General features: G+C 35.8%; 1 protein-coding gene across 1 annotated transcript in view; it reads left to right on the forward strand.

Moving 5' to 3' along the window:
* LOC149782517 (cleavage and polyadenylation specificity factor subunit 1-like) overlaps positions 1–26516 on the forward strand; it is a 152093-nt gene that overhangs the window by 81044 nt on the left and 44533 nt on the right. Inside the window, exons 20-25 of the mRNA XM_089933943.1 lie at positions 6246–6394; positions 7403–7501; positions 11910–11982; positions 14194–14306; positions 20887–21004; positions 22623–22853. Of these exons, the coding sequence (XP_089790069.1) occupies positions 6246–6394; positions 7403–7501; positions 11910–11982; positions 14194–14306; positions 20887–21004; positions 22623–22853 (783 nt within the window). The remainder of the gene's footprint in view (positions 1–6245; positions 6395–7402; positions 7502–11909; positions 11983–14193; positions 14307–20886; positions 21005–22622; positions 22854–26516) is intronic.

The raw sequence follows: 26516 nt of genomic DNA on the forward strand, positions 1-26516 counted from the left end.
ATTATTTTCTTTACTTGAACATAAGCACAAATGCATTATAATATTGCCTTAATTTTTAAAGCATTGTAACCATTGTAAAACAATTTTGTATTGTGGCTATGAAAAACCAGTTAACCTTTCAATAAAGGAAATCTATATTTAATATTTTCTTTCTTTTAATAAAGGAAATCTATATTTAATATTTTCTTTCTTTTTATGCCATCTTGTAGTAAGGGGAATAGAAATGTGACCCATGTCCCTCTGTTCTGCCCCATAGCATTACATCCATTACTTACTCTTGTCCCTCTGTCCTGGCCAATAAAATTACATCCATTGCTTACCCATTTTCCTGCTCCATATTAATACAGGCATTGCTTACCCATGTTCCTAAAACACTACCATTATGGATCACTGCCATCTCACCTATGTCTGCATGGGTTCGAGTCTCGATTTGGCCAATATGGTTATATGAGAAAGCTTGCCAGTAGTTTTTCATGGGTTGGTGGTTTTTTCTGGGGTTTTCCCTGGTTCTTCCTCCACCATTTATACTTGCCGCTATGTATAGCCAGCCTATCCTGTGCTGAAAAATGGTGTTTAACTCTACAACAACAACAACAGCTGTCTTGCCCCATAACATTACATCCATTGCTTACCCATGTTCCTTTGTCCTGCCCCATAATATTACATCCATTGCTTACCCCTGTCCCTCTGTCCTATCTCATAACATTACATCCATTGATTACCCCTGTCCCTCTGTCCCATCTCATAACATAACATCCATTGATTACCCGTGTTCCTTTGTCCTACCCAATAACATTACATCCATTGCTTACCCGTGTTCCTTTGTCCTGTCCCATAACATTGCATCCATTGCTTACCCATGTTCCTTTGTGCTGTCCCATAACATTACATCCATTGCTTACCCATGTTCCTTTGTCCTGCCCAATAACTACATCCGTTGCTTACCCCTGTCCCATCTCATAACTTTACCCCTGTCCCTCTGTCCTATCTCATAACATTACATCCATTGATTACCCCTGTCCCTCTGTCCCATCTCATAACATTACATCTATTGATTACCAATGTTCCTCTGTCTTGCCTTACAACATCTATTGCTTACCACATCCATTTCTTACCCATATCCCTCTACCCTGCCCTATAACATGACATCCATTGCTTTCCCATGTCCCTATGTCCCACCCTATAACATTACATCAATTGCTTTCCCATGTCCCTATGTCCCACCCTATAACATTACATCAATTGCTTACCCATGTTCCTCTTTCTGACCCTATAACAATACATCCATTGCTTACCCATTTCACTATGTCCCACTTTTAACATTACATCCATTGGTTACTTATGTTCCTCTCTCTCACCCTATAACATTACATCAATTGCTTACCCATGTTCCTCTTTCTGACCCTATAACAATATATCCAGTGCTTACTCATGTTCCTCTTTCTCACCTTATAACATTACATCCATTGCTTACCCATGTTCCTCTTTCTGACCCTATAACAATATATCCATTGCTTATCATTGTTCCTCTTTCTCACCCTATAACAATACATCCATTGCTTACCTATGTCCCACTTTTAACATTACATCCATTGCTTACCCATGTTTGTCTTTCTCACCCTATAACATTACATCCATTGCTTTCCCATGTTCCTCTTTCTCACCCTATAACATGACATCCATTGCTTACCCATGTTCCTCTTTCTCACCCTATAACAATACATCCATTGCTTATCATTGTTCCTCTTTCTCACCCTATAACAATACATTCATTGATTTCCTATGATCCTCTTTCTCACCCTATAACAATACATCCATTGCTTACCTATGTCCCACTTTTAACATTACATCCATTGCTTACCCATGTTTGTCTTTCTCACCCTATAACATTACATCCATTGTTTACCCATGTCCCTATGTCCTGCCCTATAACATTACATCCATTGCTTTCCCATGTTCCTCTTTCTCACCCTATAACAATACATCCATTGCTTACCTATGTCCCACTTTTAACATTACATCCATTGCTTACCCATGTTTGTCTTTCTCACCCTATAACATTACATCCATTGTTTACCCATGTCCATGTCCCACCCTATAACATTACATCCATTGCTTACCCATGTCCCTATGTCCTGCCCTATAACATTACATCCATTGCTTACCCATGTTCCTCTTTCTCACCCTATAACATGACAGCCATTGCTTACCCATGTCCCTATGTCCTGCCCTATAACATTACATCCATTGCTTACCCATGTTCCTCTTTCTCACCCTATAACATGACATCCATTGATTGCCCATGTCCATGTCCCACACTATAACATTACATTCATTGCTTTCCCATGTTCCTCTTTCTCACCCTATAACATGACATCCATTGCTTACCCATGTCCCTATGTACTGCCCTATAACATTACATCCATTGCTTTCTGACCCTATAACAATACATCCAGTGCTTACCCATGTTCCTCTTTCTCACCCTATAACATGACATCCATTGCTTACCCATGTCCCTATGTACTGCCCTATAACATTACATCCATTGCTTTCTGACCCTATAACAATACATCCAGTGCTTACCCATGTTCCTCTTTCTCACCCTATAACATTACATCCATTGCTTACCCATGTTCTTATGTCCCACCCTATAACATTACATCCATTGTTTGCCGACGTCACTCTTTCTCACCCTATAACAATACACCAATTGCTTACCCATATCCTTATGTCTCACCCTATAACATTATATCCACTGATTGCCCATGTCCATGTCCCACCCTATAACATTACATCAATTGCTTACCCATGTTCCTCTTTCTGACCCTATAACAATACATCCATTGCTTACCCATGTCACTATGTCCCACTTTTAACATTACATCCATTGGTTACTTATGTTCCTCCCTCTCACCCTATAACATTACATCCATTGCTTTCCCATGTTCCTCTTTCTCACCCTATAACATGACATCCATTGATTGCCCATGTCCATGTCCCACACTATAACATTACATTCATTGCTTTCCCATGTTCCTCTTTCTCACCCTATAACATGACATCCATTGCTTACCCATGTCCCTATGTACTGCCCTATAACATTACATCCATTGCTTTCTGACCCTATAACAATACATCCAGTGCTTACCCATGTTCCTCTTTCTCACCCTATAACATGACATCCATTGCTTACCCATGTCCCTATGGACTGCCCTATAACATTACATCCATTGCTTACCCATGTTCTTATGTCCCACCCTATAACATTACATCCATTGTTTGCCGACGTCACTCTTTCTCACCCTATAACAATACACCCAATGCTTACCCATATCCTTATGTCTCACCCTATAACATTATATCCACTGATTGCCCATGTCCATGTCCCACCCTATAACATTACATCAATTGCTTACCCATGTTCCTCTTTCTGACCCTATAACAATACATCCATTGCTTACCCATGTCACTATGTCCCACTTTTAACATTACATCCATTGGTTACTTATGTTCCTCCCTCTCACCCTATAACATTACATCCATTGCTTTCCCATGTTCCTCTTTCTCACCCTATAACATGACATCCATTGATTGCCCATGTCCATGTCCCACACTATAACATTACATTCATTGCTTTCCCATGTTCCTCTTTCTCACCCTATAACATGACATCCATTGCTTACCCATGTCCCTATGTACTGCCCTATAACATTACATCCATTGCTTTCTGACCCTATAACAATACATCCAGTGCTTACCCATGTTCCTCTTTCTCACCCTATAACATGACATCCATTGCTTACCCATGTCCCTATGGACTGCCCTATAACATTACATCCATTGCTTACCCATGTTCTTATGTCCCACCCTATAACATTACATCCATTGTTTGCCGACGTCACTCTTTCTCACCCTATAACAATACACCCAATGCTTACCCATATCCTTATGTCTCACCCTATAACATTATATCCACTGATTGCCCATGTCCATGTCCCACCCTATAACATTACATCAATTGCTTACCCATGTTCCTCTTTCTGACCCTATAACAATACATCCATTGCTTACCCATGTCACTATGTCCCACTTTTAACATTACATCCATTGGTTACTTATGTTCCTCCCTCTCACCCTATAACATTACATCAATTGCTTACCCATGTTCCTCTTTCTGACCCTATAACAATATATCCAGTGCTTACCCATGTTCCTCTTTCTCACCTTATAACATTACATCCATTGCTTACCCATGTTCCTCTTTCTGACCCTATAACAATACATCCATTGCTTATCATTGTTCCTCTTTCTCACCCTATAACAATACATTCATTGATTTCCTATGATCCTCTTTCTCACCCTATAACAATACATCCATTGCTTACCTATGTCCCACTTTTAACATTACATCCATTGCTTACCCATGTTTGTCTTTCTCACCCTATAACATGACATTCATTGATTGCCCATGTCTCTATGTCCCACCCTATAACATTACATCCATTGCTTACCCATGTTCCTCTTTCTCACCCTATAACATGACATTCATTGATTGCCCATCTCCCTATGTCCCACCCTATAACATTACATCCATTGCTTACCCATGTTCCTCTTTCTCACCCTATAACATGACATTCATTGATTGCCCATGTCCATGTCCCACCCTATAACATTACATCAATTGCTTACCCATGTTCCTCTTTCTGACCCTATAACATGACATCCATTGCTTACACATGTTCCTCTTTCTGACCCTATAACAATACATCCAGTGCTTACCCATGTTCCTCTTTCTCACCCTATAACATGACATCCATTGCTTACACATGTTCCTCTTTCTTACTATATAACAATGCATCCATTGCTTACCCATGTCCCTATGTCCCACTTTTAGCATTACATCCATTGCTTACCCATGCCTCTATGCCCCACTTTTAACATTACATCCATTGCTTACCCATGTTCCTCTTTCTCACCCTATAACATAACATCCATTGATTGCCCATGTCCATGTCCCACCCTATAACATTACATCAATTGCTTACCCATGTTCCTCTTTCTCACCCTATAACATGACATCCATTGCTTACCCATTTCCCTATGTCCTGCCCTGTAACATTACATCCATTGCTTTCTGACCCTATAACAATACATCCAGTGCTTACCCATGTTCCTCTTTCTCACCCTATAACATGACATCAATTGCTTACACATGTTCCTCTTTCTTACTATATAACAATGCATCCATTGCTTACCCATGTCCCTATGTCCCACTTTTAGCATTACATCCATTGCTTATCCATGCCTCTATGTCCCACTTTTAACATTACATCCATTGCTTACCCATGTTCCTCTTTCTCACCCTATAACATAACATCCATTGATTGCCCATGTCCATGTCCCACCCTATAACATTACATCAATTGCTTACCCATGTTCCTCTTCTCACCCTATAACAATACATCCATTGCTTACCCTGTTCCTCTGTCTCACTCCATAATATTATATTAATAATGAATTTCATTTCTGCATCATAGCCTTTGGATTTTTTTCCAGGTCACATAGAGTTTCACCATTTCTTCTTCCAATATGTTGCCTGATCATCATATTCTATGAAAACTACTACTACCTTTTAAATCCAGCCCCCTCAGATTAAAACTTTTGAGCTAAAAATCTGAAAGTTACCTGCCTACCTAGGTGGTAGTTAGAGTGATCTTCCTTTAATGCACATATGGATGCTAAATTCCATGAATATTTGAATTACTGCTTCTGTTCATGCCAAGTAGTTGCTCTCAAGAGACAGAGAGGCCTCACTATCCACATACAAGCATTTTTTATATTTTCTTCCTTAAAGCAAGTTTGAGGAGTGTTCTCTTCAAAGGAAAGTATACTCCATCTAGAAATTTTCCAGCTTTTCTATTCTTTCTGTTTTTGATGACAAAGTTTCACTCTAATTGCAGCCTAGGTGGAGAGACAACCTTAAGCTTTTTAGCTAAAATGTTTTAGCTGGACTTGCAAGTAGTAGTAGTTCTCCTGAGGTATTAAGATTGGGTAATTATTATTGAAGAAATGTTTCAAAAGAAGTTATTGCTGTTCCAACCAGACTTAACAGATATAGTTGATTGACAAAAATATTTGCATTATATTAATAGCAGTGTGCATCCCTGTATGGGCACATCACTAATGAAGACATATTTTGTACAGGAAAACTATTTAATCTAATGAAGGCAGTATTTTGATTTCAGAAGCCAAAAATATTCACCATTTGTGCATACAGAGATGTTAGTGGTGTTTTTACAGTAGAAGAGGAGCAACAAGAAAATACAGGGACCACAGCAGAGTCCAGAAATGCTATGAAAACTTCTCTTGACAAAGTTTTCAGTATAGACCAGAGGTTCAGTATATCTGTTATTCTTAACTAAATTTATGTAATTCTTTCTTACATATAGTACTAAATAAATTTCACAGGTCATGAAGGTTGCAATATGGACAGGTTAAAATGTTGAAAACACTTTTTATGACTCATATGATGCTCAACTGGTAACTGACCACATTTATAAAAGTAGAGTCCATTATAAACTTAGATTGAAAACTCAGTTTTTTCAACTTATCAACATTTGCAATAAGTCTTCCTTCCTTTATTTATCCATCCATCCATCAATGCATCATCTTTCTCTTTCTTTTAACCATCCATCAATTGATCGGTAATAAACTCCCCTCATATATTTATAATAAACAGATAAAAATGGATGCATAGACAAAGCAAAATATAAATAAATATACAAGTACAAAGAATCATCTTCGCTGGCCTGGGTTCTGACAGGTTACCCCTATTTACACCTTTATGGATGGATTAAATATTTCAGTACTTTGCCCTAGTGACACCTATTAGATGTCATAGCTGCTTTCCTTAGTATGTAATGCCAACAAACCAAAAGAGTGTAACAGCAGTGCTTTGTACATTGGCCAGAAATGGTGGAGGCATTTGACTTAAAAAGGATACTTTTGTAAGTTTAACATAAAAGTATGACTACATACCAGAGAGAAGCCATTATAGCTGTATTTGCAGGAAAGGATCTGTTTGTGTAAACATGGACTGGCAATGGAAAATGGCTTATTTATGAGCAATTCCAGCTGTGTGCTCCCCTTCTCTTGATCATGTAGGAACAGTGTTCAAATTGGAGGAGCTTGATTTTGATTGGATGCATTGACCTGCTGCCACATCCAGTGAAATTAGCAGACCCAAGCACTGAAATATCTGACTGATCTACCAAGGTTTAGATAGGGTTAACATATCAGAATCTTTGCTAGCAAAGATGACAAACTATTGGCTCACAACATATCTTTGCTTTCAGATTAGATACATTTTGTTTATGTCATATATTTTTTGTTTCTTTTTCAGTACTATTGATGATGAGGATGAACTCCTTTATGGGGAATCAGAGACATCTGTCTTTGATTCTTCCATGAATGCCAGCACCACAGAAGAGTCTAAAGCAAGGTATGAAATAGTACACCTGCCCACATTTTTTCTTCCACAAATTTATATTTTTAGAAAACAATAGAATGTCTTTCTTGTTCATTTTGTTGTTCACCTGGCAAAGAAAAAGTGAAATATTTGAGATGGAGTTTGAGTTTTAGATTTCTGAGTCAGATAATCACAAAGAAATTCATTTGTAACATAGATGCATCTTGGGATAAGTAACTCAGCCATACAAAAATTTGGCTCACTGTGAGCTAATTTTTGGGCTCGAGTTACTTTTATGTTGTCAGCTGACTTTTCATTAGACCTCATTAGCTTGGATCAATTTCACCTACTCTTGAAAACTGTTAGGTGGATACATCATAGAGTAGCTCATCTATACCAAAAATAGGTCACTGTGACCTAATTTTTTACACTTTGGTGACCTTTCTATTCAACCATAGTTAGCTCACTTGGTCAAAGGCCAGATGAGCCTTTTACTTGTTTGTCATCCATCCGTCCATTGGTACTTGCTTGTGAACACTGGGCTTAATATCTGTTAAGATTGTAATCAACTTTTGTATGGAAGCTGATATCATCAAGATATCAGATAATTATGAACATCAATGCATATTAATTGAGGTGAGACTGCATCCTATTGGTTGGGCTTACTCCAGAGTCCACATTTTGATCAAATCTTTGGTATGTAAGCTTGTATTATCAAGGTCTTTGGTATGTAAGCTTGTATTATCAAGGTCTTGCATGAATTCGGTTATGAGCAACATTCACATTGCTTTTAATTAGGTAACCATGCATCTGATATGCGGAGTTTGTGAACTCATTCCTGACCAGATTTCGATTGGATTTGGTATCTCAGATTGTATCATGCAGATTTCAGATAAGTTCATTTATGAGTAACATCCAAGCATATGAATGATTTAATCTTGCATCTGTTCTTATGAACTCTCTAGATGCCATATTTTTGCTCAGATTTTGATCGGATTTGCTATATAAGTTTGTATGATCAAGATTTCAGTTGGATTCAGTTATAAATGAGGTCCATATATATGAATGAGGATCCACACTATGGATCTAACATGCGATCTTCACTATTGATCTAACATGCAATCTTACAGACATGAGTTCAGTGCCTTAGTTGTTGCAGCTCCCTCTGTCAGATATGTCAGTGATTTTCAAGTTATGACCACAGAGGCAAGGCACTTTGGAAGTAAGGACAGACCCAGAAATCATGGCTGTCTGCTCAGGTTCACTCCCTTGTAATGCCAAGTAAGTGTATGTACTTTATGGGTGGAGCTAGGAATAGTTTCTGACTTATGAATCAGGGCCTTGTCCTCAGGGGCAGGGAAGAATCTACTGGAGAATGCTGGTTGTATAAATAACTTTTCCATTTTATGCCAAAAAGTGATCATATATATATATATATATATATATATATATATATATATATATATATATATATATATATATATATATATATGGATGGTCTCGAAAAGAAACTAAGTGAACCATCATTAATTAACAATTTAGTATTTTCTTGCTCAAGTTTTTCTTTCCTCCCTCCAGTTTGAATACATGTTAGTTTGGTGATATCGGACCCATCTCATATTTATTCCATTGTTTATTTATCAGATCTATTAGACTTTGGTTCAACCCTACACTGATGAAACTTTCTATGTTGGCACACCTTAATAAGTACACATCTCCCTTGAAAATCTCACGCACAACAGGGTACAAAATTGCAAAGTGCACAAGCTACCAATCGACATAAGAAAAATTAAGAATCGGATGCCATCCAGGCTGGACATTGACAAAGAAAAGACTAGGTGTGGGGAGAGTGTTTATTGATTTAATACTTTTTTTATTGTGTTGGGAATAATTGTCAATAAAATGCTTTTACTAATTAAGTAGTTAACTTTTTCATATAAATTACCTTCATTTTTATGATAATCAACCTTTGAGCGATTGTTAGAAATATATTTCTTTAGGAGTTTTCAACACAGAGAAAACATCATGTATTAAGTCATTGCTTTTATACGTATGGATACATTCTACTGTTACTGTTGAATCACAACAAAACAAGATTTCCTTTCACATCAGCATAAAAATTTGATTTTCATATGTATTGTTCTATTAGTAAAATATTGATGCTATGATTTCGTTGCAAGTAATGGTGCTCATTCTTGAGTAATTCTGTGAGTGCCTTTTGGGGAATTTCAAGTTCACTACAAACTTTGGAACTTGCGTCTCGATACTGAACCATATCTCATTGCAAATTAGTACAACAAACAACAGGTTTATGTTAGATACTTTCATTATGTTACTTACATAACAATATTTAGAACAGTATTCGATTCTCCTATTGAAATGAGTTGACCTGGTTACTAACATGACCACTAACTCCTTTTTTTTATTCCGCTCAGTTTATTTGATTGGACTCGATACAAATGACATAATGTAATAATAAAAAAGTCTGTCTACTATTAATTGATTGTAACAAAACACAGTGCACAGTGAATGCAATGAAAAGTTGTCTTTCATTTCTTTTATCATTTCTTTAATCCCACTTGTCATAAAAATTTGAGGACATTCTAAAGAGAAAGAACAGTTTAAAAGTTAATTTGTCCATCACTGATCTACATGTCATTTCCTAATTTTCTATTTATAGCATCTGTAAATGATCAATTTCCAGGAAAACAGACAGGTTTCTTTAATTTGAAACTTTGCATCACAGATTTATTATATTGATAATTAAGTTAGTGGACCAGTCTGTAGTTTTAATGATACTGGTGCCAGATATTAAGTGAAAAAAAGACTTTATGGCTTAACTTGTGGATGAAAATTCTCAGAGCAGAAGAGCATTTTTCAACATAAAAACATGTCACATCAGAAAAAGGACAAATCACCACCACTTTTATAAATTTGTAAAGAAATAATATGAGAGTGATGCAATACAGCACTCGGATTGAGCACTTAATCATGCAGAATGTGTGGAGTTTATGATCATTTGGCAGAAGTTTGACATGTAGACTAGTTACAAGTTATTGTTTAATATAAATAATTTCTCAGTATGTTTTGTGTTTGTATTCTGGTTCTAATCAACGTGGATTTTGCCCATTTTTGCTAAATATTTTGACCAGCTCATCCAGGTTAGTAGTAAAAATAAATGTACATTTTTCATAGAGTATAGTTTAATTGTGGTGTGCAATACATTAACTACGATTTCATAGCCTTAGTGCTGCAGGGGTACTAATATTAGTACTAGTGATATATAGATTACACATTTTGAGGCTCAGATTATACTTTCTTTGCTCAGGTTACACCTTTTTGCCACTTATATTAGCAAAAATTACACGTAAACCTCTCTTGGGGTAGGCATGTATAATAATATTTCAGGCTGCATTTCACCTGTCACTTAAATATATTGAAAGATTTTGTAATAGTGAAAGTAGTTGTAGAGATACATCATTAAAATGTTTGTAAGGTCTCAGTTATTGTGCTTTGTTGGTGACCGAATCATTGTAAATGGCAACTTTATTTTTAAGTTGGTAGTCATTTGTCAACCAATATATTGGAACCCTATTACCTCCCCTTGACACCGTGTGCCACTAGTTTTGAGCTTTTGCTGGTGATCAGTCACCGTTGTGCAGATACCTCCAATAAATGTTTGCACTACATTTCCTGAATGAATGGTCATTGGGTTTTCGTGGGAAAGACTTATGATGTCTTGTGGTTCTAAATTGAAATGGTGTACATCTGACCATCTTGAAAATCTTGTCATTGTTACTCCTCCAAAATATAAAGTTGTATTGACACTGAGTTTTAACAAGTAGACTTCTTATAAGGTCTTGTTGGCTCTAAGGTAAAATAGTTTGATACATCCAATATCGCTACCATGGTGTCCACTTAAAATCTTGTTGTTGCTGTTCCTCTTAAATGGAAAGTCATTTTGACATGGTGTTTTCATCAGAAGAGCTATTACAGTGTCCAGTATGACACAATATTACTGACTGACCATCAATATGGCCACCATGTTGACCATCTTAAAAATATTTGTGTCACTACTTCTTGCAAATTGATGGTTATACCAACATTGTGTTTTCACCAGTAGACTTTCATTACCTACATGGTCATAAATGAAATCAGTGCCAATTGTACCTCCAGTCATTACAGTGAGGGTTATCTTGAAATCACAAATCAGCTGAATGGATGACCATATTGATTTGGATTTTGAACGAATCCTAAAACCAGTATGTCCTTCACAGCAACTAATTTGACACTATTGTTATCACTGAAGAACGTCAGAGATGGCTTCAACACTCAGCAATTTAAAGGAAGTAATGGTCATGAATTCCAGAAAATTCAATTTACCAAGTAAAGCATCTGTCCCTTTAAGGAATTTTTGTTCAGTTTAATTTGTTCTTTCCAGAAGCAGCATAAAGAAAAAAGAGGTGAAGCCTAGCTACTGGTGTATTATTTGCAGAGAAAATGGATGTCTAGAGGTAAATAAGCTTACAATATACTTGCATACATCTTGGATCAAATTGCACTCAACGTAGACACAGATCTGTTTTCATATAATGCACCAGTAGGTCTGGGTCTTTGTTGTTTGTTAATATTAATCAGTAGAAGAGATGAAATAGCCCCTGGTCTGCATGCACATTACAGCAGATCTAGGTCTTTGTTGTTTGTTAATAGTAATTAGTAGAAGAGACAATATAGACCCTGATCTGCATGTGCATTATGTGACAGCAAATATCAAGATCTATGTTGCTTACAGTTACATATTATTTAATAGGCAAGTATATATCATTATCTGTTTCTCTGTAGTCATACATTTCCTAAAATAATCAGCATAGTAATTTATTTGCATGAAAAATTGCCCCATTCCAAGTGTCTTCATATACCATTTACATACTTGACAAAATATTTTTAGCACTACAAATTAGCCATTTGACAAAGAATCAGGTCTTTACACTTCTACATTTTTGTTTGCTTGTTGGTGAAATTAAACAATTAACCATGTCATGCTTTTGCTTTTGAATTTTATGCTGTTTTCTAGATAGATTGTATTCATGATGGTACATAGCTAAGATTATTAAATAGTATTTATGAACTTAATATTGTCTGATTTCTTTTAAATTAAAGTCATTTTTTAAAATTTTACTTCAATTATGAAGAAAATAATTTGAAATCACTTGTTAGATAAACGTTTGTATGAATCTTGATTCAGTCAAGTTGGGATTATGTTAGTTAATCTTTAAACTTTGGATGGTTGGCTCTGTTTGAAACTATGGTAATGTTTAGCTTTTGTTTTTTGCTATGAAAAAAATAATGATACATTCCAGGAATTTTATTTACAATGTTTAGATTAATCAAGTTTTTTTTTTCTTCTTTTTTTCTAATATCATGTCTAGTTTAATTGCCCGAGATTCAAGTATGAATTGCAACTCAGGGCTACAGTAGAATGCTTAATTTAATTTTGGTTGAGAGGTAATCAGTATAATTCTTTGTATTTTGTGTTGACTTGTGCAGTTAGAATAAAGCTTAATGGTTTTGTTGAACTTTTAAAAAAGTGCTTTCACATTCGCTACACAAACCCATATCACCCCCCCACCCACCCACATCCCTCCGCATTTGAGTTTGGAGTAGTAGTCCTTTCCTAATTTTAATCATCTATCCTAATCATAAGATAGCATGTCTTGTGGTGAACTTAACAGGTTTTTTTTTCTATTCTGTGAAATGTTTTATCAAATTTTAAGTATATTCTGTATTTTTTGTACTAAAATACAATCAGATTTAACTATCTATTCCAATTAGTACAAGGAAAAACAATCCATAACCTAATTTTTGCATGAAGCGGTTTAATTTTTTATGACTTCCAGTACATTATTACAGTTCCATTTATTGTATCATAACTGTTGTTAAACAGTTGGAAGTCTGATGGGGGAGATTGTTGTCAGATTATTCACCCAATAAAAATGATAACTGCAAATTTTGTCAACACCAGAACCCAATTATTTAAAGCAAGTAAATGAATTTGAATTTTTGGGAAAAGTCTACTATTTGTTACAGATGATGGCAAGCAAGGATATTCCTGAATGAATCTGCCATTATTGCAAGTCATTGTGGGTAATCTTATTCAAGGCATTCAGTCTAAAACTGGTACAATATTTTATCATTTTGTCTCCTTATATTTATGAAAAATGTTTTAAAAGAAAAACTCAATACTAATCATGGCTATAATTCATTGCAAAAAATAGTCCATGAGGACTTACAAAGATGGTGTGAATCCATTTGCATTTGCTGTTACCTTCTAGCCATAATTGAAATTCATTTTCTCAAATTAATTGGTCTCTTGTGTATCAAGTCTGGTAGTTATCATTTTTAATTTGGTGATATTGTTTGTAAGCAAACTTGAAGGAGGTTCCTACTCATATGTCATTGGAAGACTTTTTACTTCAGACTTTAGACAGCCTTTGGACAAACTATGGACAGACTTTAGACAGCCTTTGGACAAACTGTGGACAAACTTTAGACAGCCTTTGGACAAACTGTGGACTAACTTTAGACAGCCTTTGGACAAACTGTGGACAGACTTTAGATAGCCTTTGGACAAACTGTGGACAGACTTTAGACAACTTTAGTGAGACTTTGGACAGACTTTAGACTGCTATAGTAAATGAATCCAGTGCTAAATTTTAATCTTGTAGATCTGGAGTATTCCTGACTTTAAGATGGTATTCTATGTGAAGAACTTTACCCATGGTCAGAAGGTCCTGGTGGACAGTATGCAGTCAACAGAGGCTGGTAGTAGCTGGGCCAGGTAAGTTTAAATGTAACCTTAATTTACTTTACATCTGAGAGGTTTTGTTAAGTACTCTACATCATAGATATTTGTATTTGGTGGTTTTCAAGGTGACAAAATTGACAAACCTTGAGGAATGATCCGCTAATCTTGATCACCACTCATTTTTATAAGTGGTTTAACTCAATAATTTCCTGGCTCTCATTTATGTATCAGGAGGTAGTAGCCTACTTCCAAGCTCTGTAGCATCAAGGTCATTTAAGATACTCTAAAGTGGGTGGTATTATAGAAAGGTAGACATATAGCTCTACAATGATACCAAATAATCTGGACTTTCTATCTGCAGTACAAAATACAGAGGGAAAAATGTAATTTTTTTACCCAATTTTTTTCCACCAAAGATTCGCCCATGGTCGGAATTCAATTTTGTGTCTGAATTTTAGACTTTTTGGCTTTAGATCTAAGGCAGACCAGTCTGAACTGCACACAGACAGGCAAACCATTGCAAAAAGTAGGATAATATGGGCATTTGGAATAAAAAGTTGTCTGGGTACGAAAATGATGGGTGTGTTCAGCAGAAAAATAAAAACAAAACAAAACAAAACAAAAGAACTCCAACTTTTACCATTGTGCTCATGTGCGAGTGAAATAGCCACTGAAAAACGACGATTCTAACACAACTAGGCATGAGGTTCACTGGAAATCTCTTGGAATTATTCAGTTAGGATTATTAGGATGTATTCAGAAATAGCCCCCAAAATGTGTGTCCTACTTGCATTTCAGGGGAAAATGACAAAAAAACATTCAGGGGCTAATGAGTTAACTGGGTATCAAACTTGTCCTACAAAGATGCTAAGTAAGCACGGTATGGCTGTGCTGTGCAGGTCCATATATAATTAAACAAGTTAGAAGTCCATACCATAATCAAGGCTACTTCAGAATTTAGTACAAAGATGGATAACAGGCACACCGCAGATCTCTCCATCAAATACATTACCTGATCACATTAGCTTCAGGAATTACTCTCTGCCCCTCCAAATCCAGCCCTCTTTGAACTGCAAAAAGTCTTACCATCTGTACAGCATACACTTTAAGGGAAATAACTAGTACAGATTAACTCCCCTTGTTCCCATTAGGTGGCCATTTGGATGTTTATCAGGTTAAATTTCTGCTTGCATCTATTAACAGTGCCTCCAGTTTATTTTAACCATAGACCATCCTGCATATGTTTTAAGTGGTATAGTAATTCAAAGGTTGATAAATCTAGTTTATACAACATTTGTATTTTTCACAATGACTTTGATTGTATTTTTTCACAGGGTCCATAGGGGACTTTGAGAAGCCTTGAAAAATGAATTGTTCCTTAAAGGTCTTGAAAACACCTTGAAAATTCAAAATATTGTCTGGATACCTTGAAAAGCCTTGATTTTCTTGAAACCAAAAGGAATTAGTCAAGTTTTCATTTTACAGAATTAAATAAAACGAAAAGAGAAAAGAAACCCCAAAAAACAATCTCTCGCTAAATTTGTGCCAGAATGGAAATTTTTCCACAACTGGCCTCTGCACATTCATACATTTTGAACTTCTGATTGTACAATGCCGGGATGTAGCAGTGGTTTAAATTTTAATCATTTGCTTCAACATGGCTGGCTGCTGATTCCAACTTCCAACTTCGCTGGCTAGATGAAGAAAAATATATAGTTTGGATTATGAGCTCTTTCTCAGAGAGCTTTGCAAAATGCAAATTATGACAGAAGGATATTGATTTGCTTGCAATGGGAGAGAGTGCTCCATAATCACATGCAGCTAAATAAAAAAATGAAGCTCTTGTAATGGTGCTTAATACAGGCAAAACAAGAAGCCTTCAGTATGAAATCATTTTTGACAAAAGAGGTAGGTCTGTGAACACAGAGATTCAAGTTTTAAAATAGGAACTGTATATGGTCTTAATTATGAAATTAGTTCAATCTGGTCCTATTTTAGGATTGAGTGGAAATAGGACAGACGATAATTGCAATGAACACGATAAATCTAAAAATATAGAATACAGCTAAGCTGAGAGAAATATTAATATATCTAATATGAAATAGTTTAAAATATCCATACAATGTTTTTAAATAAACAATAATATAAAAAATATCTTTACATTTTATTGTTTATGGAGATAAGTGAAGAAGAAAGGAAGGTACTGAAAAAGACAGAGACAATGACAGCTGCTACAGATGACTATGCATTGAAAGCAAAGATCACGGGAAAATTTACTTTATCATGACACCAAAATAATATGAGGAAAATTTAAAAGAACAAAATCACTGAACTTGGAGATCTTGAAAAGCAGCTTGATGACAAGCTACAAGAACTGAAAAATTCAATCTAAAATATTTTGGACTTTGTAAATAGTGTAGTGTAAACAGAGTAAAAATGAACTTTGTTCAGTGACTACATTATTCAAATGCCAAGATGTAGAATGTTTAATATTGATGGGAAAGATATCAGTGATCATACTATTGACTTCGTGTCTTTTTTCTTCTTTTTTTTTAAATTAATTTGCACGAAACGATCCTCCTATGGAGTAAATTAAGTATTGACTTGTGTTTACATGCAGTTTCATTTATGTATCCTTCAAAATTAATGTAATAATGCACCTTGAAAAACACTATTTTGAACCGTGAAAAATCCTTGAAAATTTTGAATGAAATATGCTACTAACCCTGCATTCATATTTTCTCCAGTAGTTATTCTCTATGTAATATCGGTCTCTTAAAGGTGTATTTATATTGCACCATTAGACTTTGTTTTTATGCACTTTGTTGGTTGTCTCAGTAATGCAAATTTGCATAACAGTTTATATTTTTGTCATGTGTACTTATTGTCTTTTCTTCTTTGTTTCATTCTAGCGATGTCAGTCAAGTGCACGAAGCATAGACACTTAAAGTCATTGAGGACAAACACAAGATGTACTTTGCATGAACAAAATGTTTTTCCTCACACCCATGCAGTTTTTGTGCATTGTGGGCAGAGGGTGTTTGGTCAGATGCCTTTAAAAGGCAATTGAATTCAGAGTTGCAAGAAAAGGACATGCTTGAAATATTCCTGACACAGGGTTGAGGTTGTTAATGATTGAAATGGAGGAAACAAGGACCATTTTGAAGCCAATTTTGGCAGCCCATTGGGCATAGGTTTCCATGTCTGCAAATGCATGGATATAGTACCATTATAGTCGAGCATGCTGGATTATCTTCTGACTTTGTTGGTCATCTGCGCCAGCAAGTCATATACGATATGCCAACTGGTCCAGTCATCTGGCCAATCTATGTATGATTTTGGCAATCAAGAATCTGTCATGTGATACTGGTGAACCGTAGGTCACTTGATAGTTCTAACTATAACAGCAGCCTACCCAGTCAGGGTAACCAGCCCAACTGACCATACTCATGATATGATGTACATGGCACACCATTGTCACAACTGGGGCCTGCCATTCAGCTGTTCAGCCCTGCCCAACCAACTGCCTGGACCAACATTCCCCAGCTGGACCTTGCTCCATGCTGGACATGACTGCTGGTCCTACACATATCCAATAGGTTGAGTCATTTTACTAATGGTGAAGATTCATTACCATCAGTGCTGTACAGAATGCTATACCCTTGGACACAGAGCATACAGGAGGAGCATAATCCATCCCCCAGTTGATGAAAGGGGACAACATGGGCTTACTAGAACAATTCAATCAAACCATGGAAATGATGGGGTTACTAAGAGATTTACGGTTTGCCTCAGTCAGAATTCCCTCAAATGGCAATCAGACCTCAATGACAGACGTCCACCTTCATGATTTTACCACAATCAACAAAGATTGCAGAACTTAATGGGGGTCTCCTATAAAATCCTTGACCACAGTATTTTGATGATCTTCATTTTGCTGAGTTGGTTGCCCTTTTCAAACTGGCATAATTCAGATACCGATGTCTATCACTTGGATGTAGCTATCCTAGACAAAAACATTACTGCTGTCAGTATATCTGTTCCATACTGTTATAAATTGTGCAGACAAGTATTGAATGTCATGCCCAAGGAATGTCATGTTGACTTCATCTCAACTTAACTTGGTATCTTTTACAATTGTTTGCCTAGTTGAGAAGGACAGAAGTGACCATGCCTGGGAGTCAGTATGCCATATTGCTAAGATAGTCAGTAAGGCAAGTCACCACATGATGGCAAATCCCCTGACTACCTCTTCTAAACTGGACCTGATAAGAAGAGATGCCCCCTGTAATCTTCTTCTCCTAAACCTCACCATGAAGCTACCGTACACTCTGACCTTTCAGTTCATTCTGATTGGAGGATCAGGTGCCAAAGCAGGGGGTACAAAAGTTGACAGGAGTTCTCAATGCAAGCCACTATTTTGAAGCAGCTTATACAGGTGATATACCAGGGGAGGAATGATTGTCAACATTAAGGGTGCATAGGTAACTTTCAGCAATAATGGCAACATTTTGGTGGTTAGGTGAGTTACAGTCTTATGCCCTTAACTTTTGCTGGCAGGCAAGTAGAGGGGAGAGAAAACAAGGTTACTCCTCACCCAAGCCTGTTGCTGTCACTGACTGGATGTCCCATCCACTTAATGATGATCCTGTTGTGGATGCCAGACTCCTTCTGTTCTGCTAGACTTGAGTCAAACTATTTTTGACAAAAAATCAGGAGTTTAAATTCATTTGAGAGGGGATCTGGATCTTGTTCATTGAGCACCCTAAAGGAGACAGAGCCTTTGATTGTATTTCTTGATGTTTTTTCTTCAGCAATGGTGGGTGTACCTGGATGATATAATGCAAAAATATTAAGTAATGTTGGTTTTAGTAAATGAAATGAATAACCCTTGGTACCTCAATTCACTTTAGGGTGGATATTCAATGTAGAGAAGTCAAATCTTGTCCCGTCTATGTACTTCATTTATCTAGATGTGGAGTTTCCAATACACATCAACCTAGTTCATCTACCAAACACATCAACAGTATTTCTCATGTGTGAGAGAATTTGTCTTCCAGAAGTTTCATTTTGGTGGGGGAGTTTCTTCATCTCGGGTCATTTAGATCACCAAATTATGATCTTGACCATAATCAAATTCTTTCAGTGGCAAGACCAGGAGTGGCTAGCCGTAGGAATATCTTTGGAAGTTCACAACCAGAAGTCATAATCTGTATAGAAGCCAGTTTGTTGTGTTAGCAGCAAGTTACCAGACTATGTGATGGTCATTGGCAAGTGGACTCTAAACATCGTTCTTCAAGACCATTCACCATTCCTCCCATGCTTGGGTCAAGTGCATCCAAAGGAAGACTATTCTGATAATGTTGGATAATTCTGTTAATTATGTTATTCAATTTTTGTTGTGAACTACCACTTAAAATTGGATACACAACATCACTGCACCCAGCATTATGGTATGTGGGTACCTCCTTTTGTGTGCCCAATTTTATTATACAAGCATACAAGTCTGATCATGGGCAGACTCCTTGACCAGGCTGATTTCTTAGGAAGAAGAAGCAAGCAATTTCACATAGAGTGGTCTATCCACCTGTTCATCTTCCATCAAGTTTGCACACTGTAGGACCAACTGAAGCTAAAACTATTCATAACAAGGTAGATAATCAAACTGCCCACCTTCACCTATCCATTCCCTGTTCCAGAGGCTTGCTCTGTAGATGCCTTTTCAATCAGCTTAACTAAAGATATCAGTATGTGCATTTCCTCCAGTGGTTATAATACCAAACAATTACTCTAGAAAATGATATCAGGGCTGGCAAAATAGTTATGATTGCCTCAGATGTGACAGGTCCTTGATTAGTTACCTGCATAATCTGGCAACTGACATACCCAAGAAGATTGTAACAACTCCAGCACTGCAGAAGAATGCAAGGTTTTCATAATTCCATCTCTGTAGAAACTACTTCTTCATGCCTGGCTATTGTAAGGGATGCCCTGCATGGAAAGGAATTCTTGCTTCAGTTGTGGAAGGATTTCAACAGCTAGGTGGCCTTACACTTTTGAAAGCGCATGAGGAACAGTGGCACAAATGTTATGTTTTGCAGCCACACAAAAAATAACATACTTGGAAGTAAAGTAATTCTGAGCAAATAATTTTAATTAAAAAAACAGTCAGTTTGGTGTAGGTGATTTTATGTATGTGAGTGGGTGTGAATGTGTATTGGATGAGTGTTTTCATAAGTTAGTGTGTATATCTATATTTTGTACATTTAACAGATATTGAAAATTGGCTGATGAAATTTATAAATTTATGACCATTATGTTAAGACAGTTTTAAAAATTTACATATTTGAGCTTTGATTATTGTTATTGACTGTAAACCATTATATCTCCATCACAAGATTTGTAAATTTAGCTTATTTGCCATATATAACTTTTTAAATTTACACATTGACAGACCACATTTTATATAACGCTTTGTTGCTGTTTAATCCTAATAATTTTGTTATATATATAGTTTTCTTTTGCCTTATTTATACAAAATGTATTATTATGAAAATTGATCTACAATTATATGATGGGATATAAATGATCCTTATTTATTTCATTGCTTTAGTATGGCCTCCACCAGCAGTGACAAGGTAGACAAATCTGTCAATGTAGGTGATGTGCCCCTTTTGAAGGAGATGATTGTTGTAGGACTGGGATGTCAGAAGTCCCGACCTCTACTAATGGTAAGGGAAGCTGAATACAGTTTAACTTCCATTAATCTAAAGATTGTACCCTGGCAAGATGCAGCCTTGGTAAAATGCTATTATAAGTCTACAGGTTTTGTACCACGAAAAGATGCAGCCTTGATTGAAAACTATTATAAGTCCTAATTTTGTACCCTGGCATGATGCAGCCTTGGTAGAGTAGTATTATAAGTCTGACAACATGCATCCTTGATAGAATATTATTATGTCTAAAGTTTGTACCCTGGCATGATGCATCATTGATAGAATGCTATTTTAAGTTTGACATGCAGCCTTGGTAGAATATTATTAGGTCTAAAGTTTGTAATGATGCAACAAAAATAAGTTGAATGTTTGTACCATGACAGGAAACTCAAGATAAAGCCCACACATTAGATATGTTACTTAGTGTGCACCAGCATGATGTAAATTTGGTAGTTTAATAGAGTGACTAAATGAAGAAAAAACATTTTAATTTCCATGTTTCTAACTTTCTTCTAATTAAAGTTATTGGTCGTTAGAGTTATGGGAATTTCAGCTTGCACTTGAGTTTCTGGCTTAGAAAGTATTGAGAACACAGGGTTTGTATGCTGCTGTCTTATCTGTGTGCACAGAATTACAGTGGCATTTGTTGGTGAAAAAAAAAGCATTCCACAGAACACTTCACAAAACACATTCCACAGAACACTTAACAGAAAACATTCCACATAACACTTACATATTCATCTGAATATTTTTAAAATACTTTTTATACACAAAGTTCCTTTTGTACCATAAAAGGCTGAAGAAAGACATAAATTTTGAAAATGATAAGTATATATTTGACTATTTTGTATTTATTCCCTTCTGTGATGATTGCAGTGAACAAGCCTTGTGGGTCAAAATGTTCCTCTTTTAATTATCCTTCAAGTTTATTTTAAGGGCATTACCTCCAGTTTCCATCAGTGGATTAACATCACACTTTGCCTTCAGCTGCATTGGGTGATATCAACACTACGAGAGATTCAGGGTCAAAAAGGTCACATCACAGGAAGACACTTATTATGGATAAATAAAAGAGATAAAGATTGTTTACACCCCAAATGCTGAAAGAGATTTCACCAGGTCAAGGTGTTCACCACAACAAATGTGAGGGAATATGGTGTATACAATAAGCAGGCAACTTGCTCACAGACAGCAAATTTGGCAAAATTGGTCTCCCCTCTTCAGTAAATACCACTGTACCATGGCAGTAGTGATTACACTGTATCTATCAACAATGTTAGATTTGTGTTAAAAATGGTAATAGTGGTTACACAGCATGTGTCAACAATGTTACGATTTTGTTAGAAGTGGCAGCAGTTGTTATATTGTGTGTCAACAGTGTTAAGATTTTGTGTTAAAACATGGAAATTGTGGTTACATTGTATGTGACAACAATGTTAAGATATATGTTTAAAATAGCATGTGCCAATAATGTTAATATATTTTGTTAGAAGTGCCAATAGTGGTTACACTATATGTGTTAACATTGTTTAAAATTTGTGTTCAAGATTTTGAAATTCATAAAACATATACTTTTGTTGAACAGTTCACAGAATTCTGATGAACCTTATAGTGTATATTATTGTACATTTAGGCAAGGGTCGAGGATGAGCTGTTTGTTTATGAGGCATTCCCTTTCCACCAAAGTAAGGTTAAGAACACCCATCTTAAGATCCGGTTCAAGAAGATTCATCACAATCTGATATTGCGAGAGAAAAGGCAGTCTCGAGCCAAGAGGAAAGAGGATGAGCCAGAAATCATAGATCCTGGTGAAAAACATCGCAAACTGTTGAGATACTTTGATGATATATCTGGATATAGTGGAGTAAGTCTTCTGATATATTCAAAATTTATAGCAATAATTTTAGTTGATGTAAATTAGATTTTTGTCCATATTGCTACCTTTAATTTTGTCCAGTAGTAGTGTTTTTAAAGGAAAATATATACCATATATACTTGCTTATAAGTCAAGTCAACTGCAAGAAAAAAGATCCTGATCTGCCTTAACATAATGCACCTACATATCTATGTCTATATTGCTTGTTCTGCTGCTTACTTCTGTCAAACTGCACAGATCCAGATCTGCTAGCACATTATGCAATGGCAGATCTGGGTCTGTGCAGTTTGTAGTTGGACTCAACTTGTAAGCCAGTTTGTACAGTAATACTCAGCTTCATGTTGTTTTCTTTCAACCCATATTGTCATACATTGAATAGATCAAATGCGAGTGACATTATAGCAATAATGTAATACCTGCCTTTAACACTTGTCACTCTTCATTTTAAATCTACTGTTGCATTTGTCATCAAGTGTAAAGTGGTATAAATTGGAAAAAAATTCTCAGTCATTTGTGCAGAAATATCATATAACTAAGTTTCAGTATAGCCTAACATTAAGAGTGTGATTCTTTTTTAATTAAGAACTCAGAATTTCATATTTACCACTTCTAAAAAGATATCTTTCTCCAACATGGCACACTCAATAATGTCAAGTCATTTTTATCAGTTAAATATATCACCTTCAGTTCAAAACACCAGTTACATGTGCTTATTAGTGACTGAATGTTGTCATACCATGTACAGCACACTTTTAGCAATTCTAAAACAATGTGGAATCACAAACTTACATGTGTATAATCCATTTGTTATCCATTGAGGTTGGAAAGAAACACATTTGTTCATAAAAAGAATTACAGTAGAATAACCAACAGTCACTCACATGATTTGTATTCCCTACTGTTGTTATACCTCTTATAATGGGAAAGAGGTGTGTGTGTGTGTATATGTATGTATGTATGTATGTATATATATATATATATATATATATATATATATATATATATATATATATATATATGTGTGTGTGTGTGTGTGTGTGTGTGTATATATACATATATATATATATATATATATATATATATATATTTATTTATACCACATACATTAAAAATAACATGGTCTTTGAAGTGTTGGTATAATGCAACTTGATTTACCAATAGTATTGGTGTATCAAATTGTAATTTGCCCATGGCGTATGAATACACCTAATGAGGATGTTTTTATAGCTATTATACTCTCTATACATGGATATGAATTTCTTGTAATATTACATTTAAAAAGGAAAAAATAACAAAAAATGATTTTCCTGTAAAATTATTTTTATAGAAACTAACATTTTCATACAAGTAAAACCCAAACCATACAGTAGTCCCACTCTTGAATGGACCCCCCGACCAGCAGCCAGAATCCGTTTGCACCGACGAGTTCGTGTTCAAAAGTACCCCTCGCAAAAGGTCACCTGGCTAACGTGACCAGTGGCCAGCATATTAGTGCAATAATATAAAATATACCCCTCACAAGCGGACGCATTTTATTTTAATATGTATCCAGAACCAGTATTTTATTCATAACGTGTTAAGTAATCCGATTTATGTTTCCCGATGTCAGGTTTTTGTTATTGAAAGAAGTGTTGAGTAAAGTACATGTGCCACTAAGGTTAATATTATATCATTTACGCCTCACAAAAAGCCACTTTTATTCCATAAAGCCGAGAAAGGCTCAAATTTTAAGCCATACAAAAGGGTAAGTAGATGTAATCCAATTAGCTTACGGCTGTGTTATCGTAAGATGTCCAGTTTAGTCACTGATAATTGTTAAGATTACAATTATTGAACAGTAGTAACAGCTGAGAAGTGGCAGTATCGATGTACAATACACAAGTCAGCAGGAAAATGGTTTGATAGCCTTTATGGCTTCCCTTAGTAAGATGTTGAGCTTGTTGACTTTGATAATTAGTGGCTATTACTACTGACAAAAATGTCAAAATTACAAATCTTAATGGCTGCGAGGTCAAATCTGCATGATGTTAATGGTACATATCGAAGCCATTGTGGCTTCTCTCACTAAGTGTAAAATAATGTATAAAAACAATAGGATACCGGACTGCGAATAATGAATCACGTGACAAGATCACTTCCTTTATAAACATATGGCAATTTGTTTAGATGCATAAAAAATTGTTTTATCAGTATTGTAGTTGGCAACATGAATGACTTACTGCAAAAAGATCAACATATCATCGTGGAAAAGAAAAATTCTTAGTTTAGAAAAGAAAGTGAAATTATTTCAACTGACGGGGGTGGGGTGGGGGTCGATGAGCCTTGCAGAAAACTAATGTTGGAAAGACTCAGATAACAATATCGTGAAAAATAAGGAAACAATTCTGCAGAAGTGGGAAGGTGAAATAGCTGGAGAAAGGAAGATTGTTTGAGCCAGGAGATGTTTGTATCCTGTTTTGAATGACAAAAAAAGCAACAATTTTGTCAGTTGAATTGGGATATGACGACTTTACCACAAGTAACAGATTTCAAGTGCGACACAATATTAAGTGTTCTGTCCTTAGTGGAGAATCAGCTGATGTTAACATTGAAGATTGGAACAAAAGACTAAACAATATATGCATGGGATATGACAGCAAGGATATTTTTTAACTGTGACGAGACTGGTTTGGTTTTTAGACTGTTACCAAGAAAGTGACATGATGTGATTTGTAACGTAATTATAAAGACAGTTTTAAAACTATATCAATGGTTATTAATAACATTCTTTTGAAAATGATGAAACAGTTTGTTTTACATTTATTTCATAACATGCATGTGATTTTTTTAATGAAAATATTAAATGTTTTAGAAATAAATTCATTTGTGACTTTCTTCATATGTATTTACTATTCGCATTTGTCATCCCCCTCTAGAAAGGCCACCCTCATTATAAGGCCACTTCCCTGCTGCAATAGGGGTGGCCTTATAAGAGGGGGACTACTGTACTCAATCCAGGAAATAAATATTGAGCTCCACCCTGTGTCATCTGCTGTCATCTCTGTCAACACAGCTGTTTCCAGTCTCTCCCTCTGACAAAAATCAAACACTGCAGCTCTGTGTAAAAAAAAGAAAACAATGACATCAGATAAGGAGCAAGATGATAAAGCAACATTTAATCTACTAAACTGGGAGTTAATTGGAGAGTTTGATAGAGACATGGCTGAGACATTTGTAAATGAAAATGATCTTTGTGTTAGGGAAGACAGATTTGTACACCATGAGCCTTATGATATACTGAAATTTCTAGAAAGTAAACAGAATGCAAACATTTTGATGTAAGGCTAGTGACAGAATTCTTGCAGTCAAAAAATGAATTAAGAAATTTACACGGGATACACCCATCTGAATTGGATCAGCACCTGGCTGGTTTTATACTCAGTATTAGGAGAAAAGATGGATCTGAGTTTGAACCGAACAGTTTAAGAAGCATCATTGGCTCCATTGATTGCCACCTTAAAATCAAGAAATATGCAAGTACAATCATGAGAGGAACCGACACAAATTTTGCATTAACAAGGGAAGCTCTTCGGGCTAAGCAGAAAGATTTAAAATCTAAAGGAAAAGGAAATAAACCCAATCAGAGTCAACCGATCACAGACGAAGAAATAA

Source organism: Sinohyriopsis cumingii, chromosome 15 (genome assembly GCF_028554795.1).
Source record: "Sinohyriopsis cumingii isolate HCF-2022 chromosome 15, ASM2855479v2, whole genome shotgun sequence".
Taxonomy (NCBI): Eukaryota; Metazoa; Mollusca; class Bivalvia; order Unionida; family Unionidae; genus Sinohyriopsis; species Sinohyriopsis cumingii.